At 45.8% G+C, this 16,130-nt stretch overlaps 3 protein-coding genes across 3 annotated transcripts; 2 read left to right on the top strand and 1 right to left on the bottom strand.

The window, feature by feature from the left end:
• Positions 1-2,403: 2,403 nt before the first annotated feature.
• On the bottom strand, positions 2,404-3,400 carry LOC120837846. The gene has a single exon (XM_040207458.2). The coding sequence runs from the start codon at positions 3,388-3,390 to the stop codon at positions 2,404-2,406; it is 987 nt and encodes a 328-aa protein (XP_040063392.2). The 5' UTR covers positions 3,391-3,400.
• Positions 3,401-5,384: 1,984 nt separating this feature from the next.
• Positions 5,385-6,622, top strand: LOC120837853 (myb/SANT-like DNA-binding domain-containing protein 3). Its single transcript, XM_040207465.3, has 2 exons — positions 5,385-5,834; positions 6,411-6,622. Exons 1-2 carry the CDS (start codon positions 5,516-5,518, stop codon positions 6,620-6,622), a joined length of 531 nt encoding a protein of 176 aa, XP_040063399.1. The 5' UTR covers positions 5,385-5,515.
• Positions 6,623-13,128: 6,506 nt separating this feature from the next.
• On the top strand, positions 13,129-14,248 carry LOC121833488. Its single transcript, XM_042286821.1, has 2 exons — positions 13,129-13,213; positions 13,680-14,248. Exons 1-2 carry the CDS (start codon positions 13,129-13,131, stop codon positions 14,246-14,248), a joined length of 654 nt encoding a protein of 217 aa, XP_042142755.1.
• The last annotated feature ends 1,882 nt before the right edge of the window (positions 14,249-16,130 follow it).

Here is a 16,130-nt window from a genome sequence, read left to right as displayed (position 1 = left end):
GTACCCCACACAGTCTGTGGGGATAGAACTGTGGCTTTTATGGGACATGTAGGAGATTCTGTGGGTTGCTGTAGGTACCCCGCAGCATGTGGGAATAGAGCCTAGGATCCCATAGGTCAAGTACGACACTGTGCAGGTTGCTGTAGGGATGCCACACACGCTAGGGGAGCACTCTGTGTTGCTACGTGGGACATGTGTGGGGTCTATGGAAAGCCTATGGATATGCAGCCTCAAGATATATCCTACAGAAGTCATGCAAAATGCAACCTTTTTGTAAGTTCTTTTTTTTTACATAGCTTATCCCGGTGCGCAGAACACTACGCCGACGACGTCGACAATGCAGGGTTTTCTTCGAAATGGGGCTTCAAATGCTCGCACAATAATAAGTAATTATTAATGCGTGAGCATTAATAATTACTTATTAATTATTGAGCATTGAGCTCATGAACATTGCTCCAAAGTTTTAGTTTCGTGTTCTGTGCTCTGACCTTATCAGTCTTGTGTGTTCAGCAATCTAGTGAAAGGGTATATTGCCAAAATGCAGAGCAATATATGTGTATGTTTATAGGCAGCAAACAAATTAGATGCAGGACAGGACTTATTTGGACTTTTATTAAGTTTATTTTACAGATATCTAATGGACCACGAACAAAAGAGAAGCAGCTAGTACATTGACGAGTATACATGAACAAATGCAATCATTTTGCAACAGAATGGTGATTGGGTATAAAAGAAAAGCATGTTTTAAAATGAATCAATATGCAAAAGAACAATAAGTCATGCTTTGGTGCATATATATATATATGTTAAAGACATTGCATATTTACATGGTGGTGATAAAATATCAATCAAGCTCATATCTTCACCATATTCACAAAATACTACAAGTTTTTGTGCACTAAATGAGTGTTAAGGAGACAAGGAGACATTAAAAGTGTAAATACAAATATGTATGGAAGTGCAACCGCATCAATGGCCAAGTGTGTTAGTGCACCACAGCTCGGACAATCTGGAGAGGAAGCTCGCACTGCAAAACCAATGGATTTCATGCTCTGTCTTTACCTGACATTAAAACTAATTAACAGTCGACTTTCTTTTTATAAATTGGCCAAATTCATTTAAAAAGAAGCCGGGATGAATGCAAATGTTTGCTTATCCTAGCCCTGTACCACGACCACCTATATGGTGGCCTGCATTGTATAAAATAGTCCACATTTTAGTTTGATAGCTTCTGCAAACAATACACATCCATGTATGCTCAGAGTTTGAAGGGGCTGTGCAACAATGTTCGGGCTTCAACCAAATAATAGCGAGACATAGTTTCCATCCCTTCTAGAATTGGCAAACAGAAAACCATTTTTCTGTACATGTGCTTGCTCTTATTTAAAAAATAAATAAAAAGTAAACATGCTCACGGGTGCGCACCTCTTAATCAGACTCAACTTAAGCCAAAAGCCAATTGAGCCAACTTCTTGTGCATCATGAAGCGTGCAAGAAAAGATTGAACAAATAATACCAAACTTTTCACCAGGACTACGACGGTGTCATTACTTTTTTGAGCATGTGTGTATTGAGACGAGCGGTACACAACAGTTCGAGCAATGAATGTTGAATAGACAGAATACAAGGAGGCACAGCACCAAGAGTAGAGATAATGCACCTTTTCTCGACACTGCTGAAATTGGATGGCTGCGCATTGCCCAAAACAGTTACGCCAGAGATTTTGTCCCCAAAGTGGCACCTTTTCTCATCTTTGAAAAATATGTATTTTTCATTAGATCAGTTCCTTTAGTCAAGAAAAAGAAATGTATAGACTGTTTAAAGGGGCACTGACACCTTAAGGGTCGTATTTTTTTTATTTTCCAAAACAATTCAAGTTGTAGTCACGACACGCAAAAAAAAATGCATCGGGAAAGAAATTTTCTTAAGCGCGCGCCTTTTTATTTTTGGTGCCCTCCTCTCCCGCTCTTCGCCTCCTCGCTTCTTTTGATTCGTGACCTTAAAAATCATGAAGTTTAGAAGCTTTGTAGGCGAAATTTCTATAACATTTAATAGCGGCAATCGTAAAACATGTTTTTTAATGCAATTGCAAATGCACTACGGCCCTTCTTTTTTAAATACCAAAGATCGGAGTCCGGTGTGATGTCGCCTTCCAGAATTGTATCCTCCCTCGGAAAACATGCTGCCTGGGCAGGCGGCACCGCCCCCTGCGTGAAATAAAACTGTTTTTTCTCGGTCCACCGGCGCCCTCAACTCCCGCCTCCTTTCCTCTTTGCATCGGGTCGCGATGGCAACAGCATAGAGTCATGAAGAAAGTCGACTCTCAGGACTCCGCAATATTTGACGTCAATGCACTGGCGCGGATCGCGCGGGAACTTCGAATTCGGCATTTGGAAATTGCTTTTAAAAAATCTCTACATCACAAATAAAAAAAATACAATTTTGATGTGTCAGTGCCTCTTTAAGTATGGCCTTCTGTAGATCCTGCATTGCTATTCCACGGTTTCCCTTGATGCAAAAGGCAGAATGGGTCCACAAAGGCTCCCAATGCAAGACATTCTTTGCCAGGTACTGGAGCAAGTGAACATTGAAGACCATGTTAACGTCTCCACAGAGCATGTTGTATTTTATCATAAACTCAGTTAACAGAATATGAGCTGTGATAATGTCATATTTTGTGAGTGTGTCATGAACGAGGTAATAAATAGAGTGCACAAGAAGAGCCAGGTGGCCAAGGAAAGGCTTGGGCGAAATCCCGCAGAGTATCGGCGGCGGATAGTACAAAAGCCACGAATGATACTCCTGCGCCTTCCAGAGTTTTCGTTCACTCACTCCCCGGGGAAACCTGCCCAGCTTGGATATTGGCTTGATGGCTCTCATCCTACAGTCCACCAGCCTCACAGTTGCTGGTTCTCCTAGATAGAACGCCTCCCCACTGTTGCTGTCAAACCACAAGTTCAAAAGTGACCGAGAAACACCGAGGAGGACAGCATGCATATAGTAGTCGGGAACAAAAGACACAATAACGCTAAAAGACTGCATGTTGAGCAACGGAGAGGGGTCTTTAAAACCTCTACAGATAACACCTCCTGACGCAGCTTCGTACATGTCACGGATCGCCCCCTTTGATTTTCGGTCTTGAACCACCTTGACACTGACTGTATAGCGAATTGCCCTAACAATGAGCGATACGGGATGAAGACACCAACTGCAGCCGAAGTAGGTGTTGAACTGAATCATGTTTTGCAATAAGGGCCAAGCCACAGAGTCCACAGTGCAGCATACTGCAAAGGCCTTACTTACAACCTCCGTGCCAATGCGCTTCCACACAAAGCCCTTGGCACAAAGAACTTTGTACTGCTGCACAAAACTTTTCAGATATAGCACCATGGAAAAGTGGTTTTCTCCAAACCAGACGCTTGAAAGAATGACATTTCTAAGTGTCTAAAAGACAGAAAGTTTGTTTATAATAAGCTGAAGAGGCCAGATGAAGCAATTTTTACTTTTGAAAACCGGACATCCATTTGTAATAATTGTAAAAGAAATGTTCTTGGGGTTGCCCAGAACTAAGAACTTTTTGCATAGGTTCTTGTAGATCTCTCCATCACATATGTCCGAAAACCTATCACTTGGTCTATCAAACCATGTAGTCAAGAAGCTATGATCTGTAAAACTCTCCAGAACACTCCTGAGTTACAAGGCTAATGAAGCTGTCAAAAAAAAGAAAATTCCAGTCACATTTTCTTACATCAAAAGCTTCTTACAGATCTAGCATTTCTGCTTGTTGCTCTCGGATGTTAACGTCAATTCAATAGAGCAAGTTAAACAATAATAAACCAGATCATAGTTCTTGCAGAAGTTTAGTGCCTTTTCAAACATGTGGAGGGAGCTAGGGACTACCTGTCTTCCAAACAAAATATTCACTAGGAACAAGGCATCCTTAATCCCAGTCATTGAGAGCCCAAGGCAGATTACAAACAAGATAATCAAAACAAAAGCTTCTGCTTTCGTCACCGTCAACCCCCCCCCCCCCTCCAACTTCAAACACACACCTCATTGGATGGCATTCCAATGAAGTGTCATCTTCACTAGAATTTCCTGAAACCAAGTCCTCAGACGATTCGGATGAAGAGGAGTCCTGTGCAAGATAAATGGAATCAATTTACAATGTCAAAATACCATACAATTGCATGGCACCAACCGATAGCCCTTTAACTAGAGACTACTACTAAATAAATGTGCAAGCAAATGAAGAAATTATGCCGCAGCTAACAATGGTACTATTCGCCCCAGGTTCAAATTACAAGATTTTACAAGATATGAACACAGTATCTTTAACTGTTTTCTTTTGTACATGAAGTGTTTTTGTTGGTAGAGTGCAGGCCTCCCTATTGGCCTTAAAGCCAACATAAAGATAGCCATGAGTAAGGAATGAGTAAGAGTAGCATTCTATTTAAGTTAACCTCAAATTAATTAGGTCACTATTCTCACCATTGTGCTGTCTTCTGGTTCATCTGGCTGGGGGCTGACCCACTCGGTTTCCTGATACTGAAAATAAAACATCAACGTGAACAGGGTGCATACAGATATCCCATGTACATCATGTAAACCTCCAATGAATACTTTCTTCAATAATGACAAATCAGAGCACTAGAAATGTTCTAGACATTTTATAGGCTTAGCAAAATCCAACTATTTTACATTTTGTATGTCTGCCTACTGGGTAGACACCCTGTTAATTTTATCAGAAAATTCTGTGGTTCTATAGACCATTCCATTTAGCGCTCTCTGGGCGGCACCATTTTGTTTGACCGCAGCACCCTCTCCACACATCCGGGAAGTTCAGCGGGTTCGGCGGGGTGAAACGAGAGAGAGGGCACGCGCCCGACTCTGCTAGCAGACACAAACCGGGAGGTTGCCGTTCTCCATCTTTGGGCTGTATCGGCGGGCAGTACGGAACATCGAACTCTTGCTCGTGGCTGCCGTTGTGAAGTGGTTCGCGTTCTTACCGCCGTATTCATAAACATTCCCCCACTCGACTCCAAACTCGACTCGACTTGAGTGGAGTATGGACGCGCGACTCCACTCGAAGTGCCATTCGTATTCACAGACGCGAATCGGCACTCACTCGAACTCGAGATTCCGTTCTCCACTCCAACGAGCTTGAGGACGTCTGGGAGCGAGAATATAGCCAAAGGTTTTATTCAAAACACCATTTTCACGTGAAAAATAAACATATTCGTTCGTTTTATCTAAAAAACGTGTACCATACAAACATCGAATTAGTGAACTACGAAGTTTAATTAAGGCAGCGAAAAGTTTAGACGTGTTTGAGCGACAAAACGGACAAAGTCGTTATCTTAATTGTCTGGCAACAAGCGCATTCGCTGGCTGCGTCTTGTCGTTCTCTCGTCGGCGGTCGTCCATCTCACGGTTTGTCGATCTCGTCTCGGTCTTTCTTGATTTCGCCCCGTGCAGCCCTGCTTCGTCGCCTCGCCGCCTTGCACGACGAATAATGGAGGACCCCAACGGCAACGACTCGGAAATGGCCGATAGCGAAGAGCGGGCAGGGGCTCGTTTTATTTATACTGCGGAGGAGAAGGCGCTCCTCCAAGCGCTCGTAACCAAGCATGCGCGAGTGCTAGAAAGCAAAAAGACAAATAACTACTCGAAGGAGGCTAAACTTAAAGCTTGGGAGAAACTCAGCACCGAGTATAACAGCCAGCCAAACGTCCGCCCACGAAGCGCTAAGCAACTTAAGAAGCGTTGGGAGAACGAAAAATCCAGGTACAAAAAAACGAAGTCCGACGAAACGAGAGACATCCACGCCACGGGTAAGTCGACCATTTGCATATTTGGTAAACCGTTCCCGATGTGTAAAAAGTAAACATCCGAGAGAAGTCCTTTTCGGCCAGAACAATGCTATGTGCACGACGTCGTGCACCTTGTTGGGTCTCGTATAAAACAAATTGTCAAAACGAGTTTTTCAAAGCTGTAGCGTAGCAAAGTCCGCTGCATACGCAGGCAGCAGATCCAGGTTCGATCCAAAGTGGGCCTACTACTTCTTTTTTGTTTTTACATATTTTTTGTAGAACATTTGGCGTTATTGACATTTCTATTTCTACAATCGCCACTGAAAAAAAAGGGGGGGTCTTCGCATCTTGCGGGAAGCCTATTCTAACAAAGTGCCCAGCTTTCAATTGCCCATAAGAAGGTTCCAGGTGGTTAAATGTACTCCTCCACTGGGTTGTGCCAGATTCTTTGTTGGGTTCGCTCTAGTCCCCCCAATAATTGTTTTTAACTCGCACGGAGGCATTTCGAAAATTCAGTGTGCACTTTGAATTGTTCGCCCCATACTTTGTTCACTCTCTCTCCAATGTGAGCTTCGAATTCTTTGGTTTCTGTCAAAGGAGGTGGGCCACGAACAAGCCGCCCGATGAGCCCCTCACTCATCCTTGTGGGAGCGGCGGCAGAGCACATGGAGACAGTGGTGACGAATCTCTGTGACAGCGACAGGGCAAGAGACCGGCCAGTACTGTCGCTGCCTCCGGCCGCTATGTTGGAGGCGATGGTGCGAGGCACTGAAGGCGATGACAGTCACGCCAGCTGGGCACTTTGTTAGAATAGGCTTCCCGCAAGATGCGAAGACCCCCCCTTTTTTTGGATTGGGACAAATTTGCACCAACATGTTGAGGATGAGTACTGTGAGCCGTAACATGTCTACTTGTATTTGCGACTCGTATCATTTTAACAACAAACCTGGAACAAAAAAAAAAAGCAGGCACCCAAGCCTTTTCCTTTTATTGCTCGGCAACATCTACTCTATTGTACATATCTTCGAAGTTCCAAAATTGAAAATGTGAGCAGTGGGTCGCGACGTAGTACTGTAAATTGAAACCAAAACTAGTGGTTAATAGACCTGTTGCAAAGCGTACAGCGCTACGACGGCAGAGAATTTTGGGAAGACTCGGTGCAGATCACGTGCCCTCGTTGCGCTTCCGCGACAGCGAGCGAGTTGCTGCAGCTGCCGCCAGCAGCAGTCGCAGCCATCCGCCAAACCGTCGTTGGCGGCGTACCGCATCTGTGGCAGTGTAAGCGCATCTCTACAGGTGAAGCTATTCACCTATTTAAATACTTTATTCATTGCAACTTACCATCACGTCTTGCAGTGTCACCGAATCCACTTATTTTGCACCGCAACCGTGGCACAGTTCGACTAGGCTTCAAAGAGTTTGTGTAGCAATCGACGGAGCCGGTGCAAAGGAGAGGGATAAGAAAAGGGCAGCCTCACAAAAGATAGCCAATGAGATAACCTCTCGCATTTCTGTGCACCTGCTTGCGTATGCCACATGGTAGCAGGAGGAAGAACAATGGGACGGGCGTACCTAGGACTCTCAATATTCGTCTCGTGGCACGCGCGGGCTTATGGGATTTTTCAAAGGGTCTATTGGTATCGAGAAAACATTGCGGGGCACCTCTCCAATTTGAGCGCTTCTATAGTTCTGAAATTTTTTTATGGACATATTTTTTTTTGCCGCGCATTCATCAGCGATTGTAGGTCTTTTTTCCCAAAATTCCTTCATGGAAATCTAGTGCTTGCGACGCATTGCACTAATCCATTTTACAGCTGCTATATATTTCATGGAAAAGTATGAAAGGTGACAACCACAAAAGTCTCGTCCCATTCACGAAAAATATCTAGCACAACAACAATGAGCCACATCGTAACACTTGCACTGCTGTTATGGGCAACAAAAAAAAATGGAGGGACACAAATAAATCTCCTTGCATTCTGCTACCACAGAGCCTCCGCTGTTGTCAATGTTGACAATGTAAACACTGCTCATTTGAGGAGCAGTTTAAGCTGTTTAAAAATTAATTACTCATTCAGGGAAGTATAAAATATTAAGATTTTCTGCTAAAGATGTGTTTAAATCCAAAAGCCGATTTATTTGTTTTCCTGGAGATACAATCTGACCAGACAACCCATGTTGTAACATAATTTAAGGCAACAACCCAGGGACGGGAAAAAAAACAACAGCACAACACACGAGTCTCAAACACAGCTGTGGGGGTTTGGAGAGCCTATATACACACAAACCTCTGCACAATAAATTTCAGCTGTGTTTGAGACTTGCGTGTTGTGGTGTCACTCTTTTCCCGTCTCGGGGTTTTCGCTTTAAATTTTTGTTAAACTTTCACCAGCTTGTTTGTGCCTCAACTTTTTGTTCACTGCTGCAAGTTAGCGACAAGCTTGCGCATATTTGCTCTTAACAAAGTGCCTGCCATAACAACTGTCTGAGTGTACACATGTTGTGGTGTCCCCTTTGAGGAAGGTTTACATAGTGCAGTTACTCTTGTTTGTTTCTCAGAGAGGAATTTGATCGCATCAGCTGTCTGACATGGCAAGGTCTGTCGTTAACCAACTGAACAAAACATGCAATCGGGGCAAAAACGCATGTAGTCAAAGCACGACGTGAAGGTTGAAGCAAAGGGACACAAATTTTATGATAATGCAACGGTAAACCATCCACAGTGCTGGAACTGGTGCAGAGCATAACCCATCGGACACGCTTTGTAGTTTGCCAACGCCTAGCTTTGAAGATTTCTGCAAAAGGCCAATGTGGCTGTTGGGCCTCTTCCCCTGTGTACCTGCTCTTCCCCTAGCACTCACAGTGCCAATGTGTTCTGCATGCCCAGATGCTCCTGAGCCGTCCGCCTCACCTCTCCAAGAGAGCAGCGTTGGAGCTGCGTATGCGACTCCGCCGGCAAGGGGCATTACCTGCCCCCGTGCTGAGCTGCCAAGCGGGGCATCCAGAAAAGCTGGGAACCGCATCGCAGCATTGGAGCGGATCCTGGCTCCCGAAAAGGATGCCCGTGTCGACATCCTCGAGAGGGAAGATCGGCGAAAGGAGGCGCAACATTTAATGGAGATGCGCATACTCCGAAACAAGCTTTTTGAGCAGCGACGACGCGGACGGGCAGAGTTCCAGCTGCTCCAGCTGGAGAGAGAGATAAAGGTGGAGCAGCTGGCAGCCCTGCGCTGCAAGCAACAAGGGTGTGGGAATCATGATTAAATTTGGGTTCTTTCAGTTTATTAGCATTCTGAGGATTTACTTATTTATTTTAATTATGTGCGCTACATTGTAGTGAAACGGTAGAACCAAATGTGTTTTGCATATTCGGAAGTTGAATGAAACAGCACACTAGAATTGAAGGAAAGGGCAGGTCTTTCGTTAGCTCTGTGCTGGCCACAAGTCTTTCCCAGAATATGTTTAAGTGACCGAATACCCGGAATTTGATTTAAGAATCAATTTATTCGAGAGCTTACTACTGGATTCGTGTCCGAGTATTTGCACGAGTCAGTGATGGGTCAAGAACGGAGTACAAGCTGGAGAGGAGAAATAGGACGGAAGCTTTAAGTGGTGAGGAGGTTTCTCCTCTCCACCTCAAGCTTCTGTCTGCTTCCTCCTCTCCAGCTTGTACACTATTCTTGACCTGTCATTGACTATGAACATGTGCTTCTGCTTGAATATCTCTATTGGAAACACAGTGCGATGATCTGTGTGCGTTTCAGCGAGCCGTTGATTGTGTCGACAGGGTCTGGAGGTGATGGCAGTACATGAGGACGCAGCCGCCTCCGGCGTCGGGGGACTGGTGGAGAGGGTAGAGCGGGTGGGCATGGCTCTTTTCGCAGCCGGGCCAGGTTGTGCAGTGCAGCACAGGCGGTGATGATGAGGGCTGACCGTTCCGCCTTGTACTGCAGCCGCATGTCCAGGCATGGGAAGCGTCGCTTGAACACTCCAAATGCTCGCTCGACCGAGTTCCTTGTTTTTAGGTGAGCTGCTTGGTACCTATATGGTGCAGCATTGGTAATGGAAGCAACGTTGCAAGATAAAGGTCTTCAGGTGTAAAAATCGCCACTGCTGCAACCATCAGTATGGTTCAGTAACCTGTAGAGTATGGCCCATCCGTGCTGGCTGCATTTTCAGCATTTTCTATTGCTTGCCAGAGGCTACTGTTCTGCATACAGTGTGGCTTTGGCTGGTGTTTTCTACATTACCACCTTAATTCAAGTTCTTGGCCCTAATCCAATTCTAGTGACAAAGAGAAACAATTGACACTGACTAACTGTAAAGAACAACAAATGTTCTCGAGAAAAAAAAAAAAGAAAACTAAAATCTTTATGCTACATACTTTTGAAAAAAAATTTGTCCACAGGAAGTGAATAATGCCAGCTTATTTTGCCATACAAAGGCCCAAAGGTCATGAATCTAGCTGTGACAAAGATTTGCAGAACTAATAGTAACCAATAGGAACGCTGTGGCTACTGCATCACTTCTTGTTAGCTGTTCTGAATTTTATGCCATTATTTCTTCCAACAAACTAGTACATACCTGCCCTTTGGGCTGTTGGCTACACCTGGGCTGGTCAGGGGCGTCAGAAGAAATGACATGCAGGCATAGCCTGCATCTCCGAGCAGCAGGCCAGGGATGCGCCGATTCTCGTACAGGACCCTTGCACGACTGTTGTCGAATATCCTGCTGTCATGCACAGAGCCTGGCCACCTAGCAACAAGGTCAAAAAACTGCAGCTGGGGTCCTGTGATGGCCTGTGGATAGGAAGGAGCAGTACAGGGATGAGCAGGTTGCCATGATAAGAACACAGAAGTGCTCAAGCTGAAATTTCTACTATGATTAGTATATTTTTGACAAAGTGCATCTGCAAGCTTTGGAAATTAACTAGCATTTGAGTCGCAGTTGTATGTGACATAAGCTTCACAATGTGGTTTTAATTCCTAGGTTTTTCAGGCGGTATAATAGAACAGAATTTGAGCGCGGGATAAAATCTCCCTAATATTTTCTTCGAAAAGTATAATTAAAGGGGAAAATACTATGAAGCATGAGCGTTTGCTATAAAATAACAAAAGCCATCTCGGCACCCAATCAAATGTATGTTTCAAAACACACAATACATAATTCTTGGTTTTGAACCCTCTCTAGCTGGCCCACCACCACTCTGCACTGTCGCAGAGTACAGATCTCTTCACAAGTTCTAGTACATATCAGTCACAATATCGCCGAGCTTTCACGTGCGACGCCGCGTCTTGGCGTGCCGTTGTTTTCAACTTTTTCGCTGTCGCTAACAGCACAAACAGAAGTGAACTTACCTGCACGTTGAGGGAGAAGAACCCCTTCCTCTTCCTGAAGACTTCCCCATTGGGACCGCCAGGTCCCTTTATTTTGACGTGGGTGCAGTCGATGCACCCAGTCACACTGGGGAACTTCCCGATGTTGTAGAAATCCCGCATGACCTCGTCGCAGTCGCCCTCCGGGAAATCCACGAGGCGGGGGAAGAGAGTCTCGGCGAGCACCCGGGAGACGCGCTCGATCACGCGGCACACCGTCGGCTGCGACACGTTTACGAGGTCGCCCGTGACTACTTGAAAAGTCCCGGCGCCATAAAATCTCAGCGCTACGAGGAGCTGGAGCATCGGGGACAGTGGCAGGCCGCGACTGCTCTCGTTTGCTTCCAGCGGCAGGCACTGCAGGAGGCTTACAACTGTCGATTTTGTAAAACGATAGCGCACCAGGAATTCCCAATCGTTGAAATGCTCCAGCGGTTTGAGCCGGTCCCGGCAACGTCGTCTCGGCACATCGACGTCCTGGTCGGGGTCTCGGTCGTCGTGAAGAACTTCGTCCGTTCTCAACACGAAGTCGACGAAGTCGGCGAACGATGCGTCGGCCGCCATGACACTGAACGCACTCGAGTGACTCGAGTGGCCGTTCAAGGTAGCTCCGGCGCAGACTCGAGATCTCGAGTAAATTTTGGAGTTTCGAGTGGAGATTTTGGAGTCGAGTGGAGTTTCGAGTGGAGATTTGTTTATGAATCGCAAAACCACCCTCAAGTCGAGTTTCGAGTCGAGTTTCGAGTCGAGTAGCGTTTAAGAATACGGCGGTTAGCATAGTTGTGGCTACTCCAGAATCAGACTATAGCTCTCTGTTGTTCTATTTCGCTGAATGATCAACTAGCATATCCTTGTTCCGTTACTTAAATAGCAGTTGAGTCAGCCGGCAGTACTACCCTCAACTACTGCGTGTATTGCGGCAGGAGAGCATGTTTTATTTATTAATTCAGACTTCCACTCATGGTCGCTAAAGGCCTACACCAGTACGAACTTTGTATAGTAAAAAAGGTACAGCAACCGGATTTACTTTTCGCCAAAAAGACCAACCAATCTGACACAGTTTTCCTTATTTTTTTGTTTTATTTGCACGCAGGTAACAGCGCAATTGGACCCTGTGAGTCTTTATCTAGCATAGTATTACACAACTGCCATACCAAAATCTGCGCACCTGCGCTTGAAAGTTCCAAAATGACGCGATTTTAAACAGAGTTTGCACGCCAGCCGGACACTAGCTACAGCCCATTTGGCGGAGCAGACGACATGTAGGGTGAGAGGGGGAGTACATTTTTTCTCTTTTACCCTCTCTGCTATGACCCTAATGGAACGGTCTATAATGAAGGAAGTGAAAACACCAATAAGTTCACAACATTATTTTCAACAGTTACTTTTAACCTTCAGAATAAATTTACGAAGCAAAATGGTTATAATTTAGTGATACTAGAGGGTTGCCACACACTATTTGACTGATTGCAAGTCAGTTACAGCCAATCGCCAGAAGCAGGGCTCTTTAACTTCTAGCATTAAGCTTGGAGCGATGCATGAAAATAAAAAAGCAGCACTTCACAAGTGGCTGCACCTGGCCTCAATGCAAATCCACTAAGAATCGAGGGTTCCACAAGAAACTTTGATGAGAAAAGAGCAAATGGACTCTTCTACAAATTTTGCACCATCTAGTAGTGGCATTTCAAAATGAAGCGCAGGCTCTCCATCTGCTACCATTACCCCATCAACAGTGTATAGACCTTTGGATCCCTGCCACTGTTCCGATGCTACACATAAAATGCTTCTCGATTTCGGCTTGCTGCTCTACAAACACAGAAGCATGGGGTGTGATAACAAAGACACAGTGAGGAAAAAATTAATTTAGGAAAGACAGAGAAGGTCAAAGACAAAAGACACTTTTCCCTCTTCCAGCAGAACTCTCGATAAAGAGAACCGACATGCTGCAACTTCCCCCCGACAACTGGTGTCAAGGAGAAAAACATAAAAGCGACACGAGATTAAACATTTATAGGACGGTGCCGGGTGACCCAAAGAGGTTTAATAAGCAGACTCATTTACTCTTGCAAAAAATGTAGTTGTGCGGAAGGGAGAGGCGAATGCCAAAAATTGCAAAGGTGGCAAACCCAAAAAGAGACACATATTCACGCATACATAATATACAAGCTCTGAGAAGGACTAATGAAGATATCCTCACTTGCAAATAATAGCTCATAAAAAATAGTCAACTGAAAAATTGTTGCTGTTTTGAGTGACAACGGTTCGAGGCAGCTTTAAAGGGTACTGAAACAAAAATTTAAATTTAGCCATTTCGTCCAGAAAAAGGTTAAATGTGATCACTTATACCTGTCGATGACAATGGCACGTTTGTATTTTGAGTGAATTTGTTTATTTTTCGTTCCAAACAGCACATTTTGGTTGGCGCTCGACGAGCTGCGGTCAGAAAGCGCAATGCATGTTGGGATACGCGGCAATATTTGTGATGCCATAGCCCGGGATAAGGGCAAGGCTACCTGGAAAACGTACGGTGACCATCACCAACAGCGGCAACGCGGGACGATCCAAATTATTTGGGCACCGGTGCACTCCTTGCTCCCAGGCAATGAGGCGGCTCACACGGTAGCTCGAGGTCTTACACGCCGAGCCAGTGAGCCTGCCCAACCGGGAACGCGAAGAGACCGCATGTCCACCTATCCAGAAATTACAAATCACTATCGACTGGGGCGGGCCCGGTACCCACCAGCTCAACCTGAACTCACTAAGAAGCAGGCGGTGGCCTGGCGCCTCCTCCAAACCAACATGTACCCGAGCCCAGTGGCCTGTAGCCGGTTCTACCCGGGACAATTTGAAACTATGTGTAAATTCTGTAAGGAGAAGGCGGATCTGCCACATATCTTATGGGCATGCTCTCAGACGGCACTGACCATTTATGGCCGCAAAATCCAAGACCGCGAGCACTGGGAGGCCCTACTGCTCACCTCAGACCCACAAGATCAGGTCTCGGCCACCCGGCTAGCCGAAGAAGCCGCCGAGGTCCAGGGGATCTCGGCCGTCTTCTAGGACAGCGGCGGATAAGACGGCAGCACCCATCACCCCACTCACAGTGCTGGGACAATAAAGTTTTATTCTCTCTCTCTTCTGGAGACTGGCATGATAATCACGTTTGGCACACGGGGGCATCAGCGCGTTGCAACTCAGCCGTTTGAAATGTCCGAGGTTTGCGGGAAGCTCTCAAAAACCTTGTTGCAGCGAGAGCTCCATTCGCTCCATTGACCGGTGGCCCAGTCCAGTTGACCAGTTGGAGCGTGTATGTGTTTGTGTGTATGTGTGTTGTGGATTTCTGCAATCTGAATCCCCCGTTGTGGCGAGTGGTGTTCTCGTGTTTTGTGTTGGTGTGCGATGTGACGTCCATGCGCTCGATCCAGCAAGTCTATGCAAGACAGTGCAAGGATGGCTCTCCGAAGAAGCGATACGCCTAACGAACGGGACAAACGCCGGACTCGCTTGCGCGGGGATCCGAAAAAAGCCTGAAGTTCAGTGACGTGCGTAGCGTAAACTGGAATTATAGACGGCCCCATACATAAGCTAAGTGTGATCTTGCGCTAGTCATGCATATTGGCAGTTGTTCCCGCTAGTGTCATTCTCACCAGCGCGCCTGTATTTGAGTACTTTCTTCCGTGAAGGTAAGCCATAAAAACATAATTGAAGCCCGAACTAGTTAAGGCTTGTTCACACACTTGTAACCGAGTACGACCGAGAGAGACAAGACCGGTTTGTAAGTCTCTTGCGACGTCTTAGGACCGGATGCGCTGCTGCGGAGCTGGTCCTAAGACGTCGTAAGAGGCTTAAAAACCAGTCTTGTCTCTTTCGGTCGTACTCGGTCACAAGTATGTGAACGATGCATAAGGGTCGTCCCTGAAACAGCGAAAACATGGTGTTTGTTGATTGCACTCAGCCGCTCAGCACGACAACCAGCTGCCAATTTTGTATTCTCGTTCAGTGACGTTGGTGTGACGTTTAGTGAAAAATAAAGCTTTTTTGTGCAAATGATCCCCATCCTCTGCTTGTTATCGAACATATCACGACGCAGCTAACTACACACAACTGCATGAAATGACGGCTTTTTTTTTCTTTCTTGACAACACGCTAGTTACACAATTTGGCCACATAAATGGCGTACAAAAACGCCGTACCATAACGATACCCGATAACGAAGAGACGCATGTTCAAGAGCGTCGGCAAAGTACCAGGTATCGTTATCGGAACAGTTTACTAAAACTTTCCGATGTCAGTGCCACAAATCGCTGAGCTTTTTGTTTGTTTTTTTTCTTAACATTTTTTGTTTTGTTGTTTTTCTGCATTTCTCCTGTGTGGGTGGTATTTCGGGGAATGCCGCGTATCCCGAAAAGAAGCGACCGGGGACTGGCTCATTACCTCCACTCCGCCTTGTGTACGCGTCATACCGAGAACCGAAGGCTTGCTGTGCGTGTATTCTGTTGGACCATGCCGAATGTTACGAAGGAAAGCTTGCCGCGCCCTGGTTTTGTTTACGTTAAAGCCACTTTGTGTGGGCGTTGCACCCTGAACCGAAGGTTTGTTTTGTTTGTGTTAGGTTTGTGGTCGGTCGTGCCATGCGGGGATGCCGAAGGGAAACGGTCGGAGGTCCGGCTCGGGAAAGGCCGCTTTCTGTACGCGTTCAATGGAGAGCACCGGGTGACCAAGTCCCCAAACCTCTCAGCGACGCTGTTGAAGCTGCATGGAGTGTAGAAGTAATTTTCTGTTTGTTTGCTTGTTTGCTTTTCTCCTGGAAAAACAAAAAAGGAAAAAGGGAAAAACCCCCAGAGTTCTCACTGGAGCCAAGAAGCTCGGTTCTGATTCGTTAATGTGAGTGGCTTCAGAATGCTGCTAGTTCTTATAAATAAAAGTGAACCGGCGGGAAAAA

This window comes from Ixodes scapularis, unplaced genomic scaffold (genome assembly GCF_016920785.2).
Source record: "Ixodes scapularis isolate PalLabHiFi unplaced genomic scaffold, ASM1692078v2 PGA_scaffold8__174_contigs__length_109621045, whole genome shotgun sequence".
Lineage (NCBI taxonomy): Eukaryota > Metazoa > Arthropoda > Arachnida > Ixodida > Ixodidae > Ixodes > Ixodes scapularis.
Note: the sequence above shows the minus strand (reverse complement) of the source record. Positions and strands in the feature narration are given on the sequence as shown.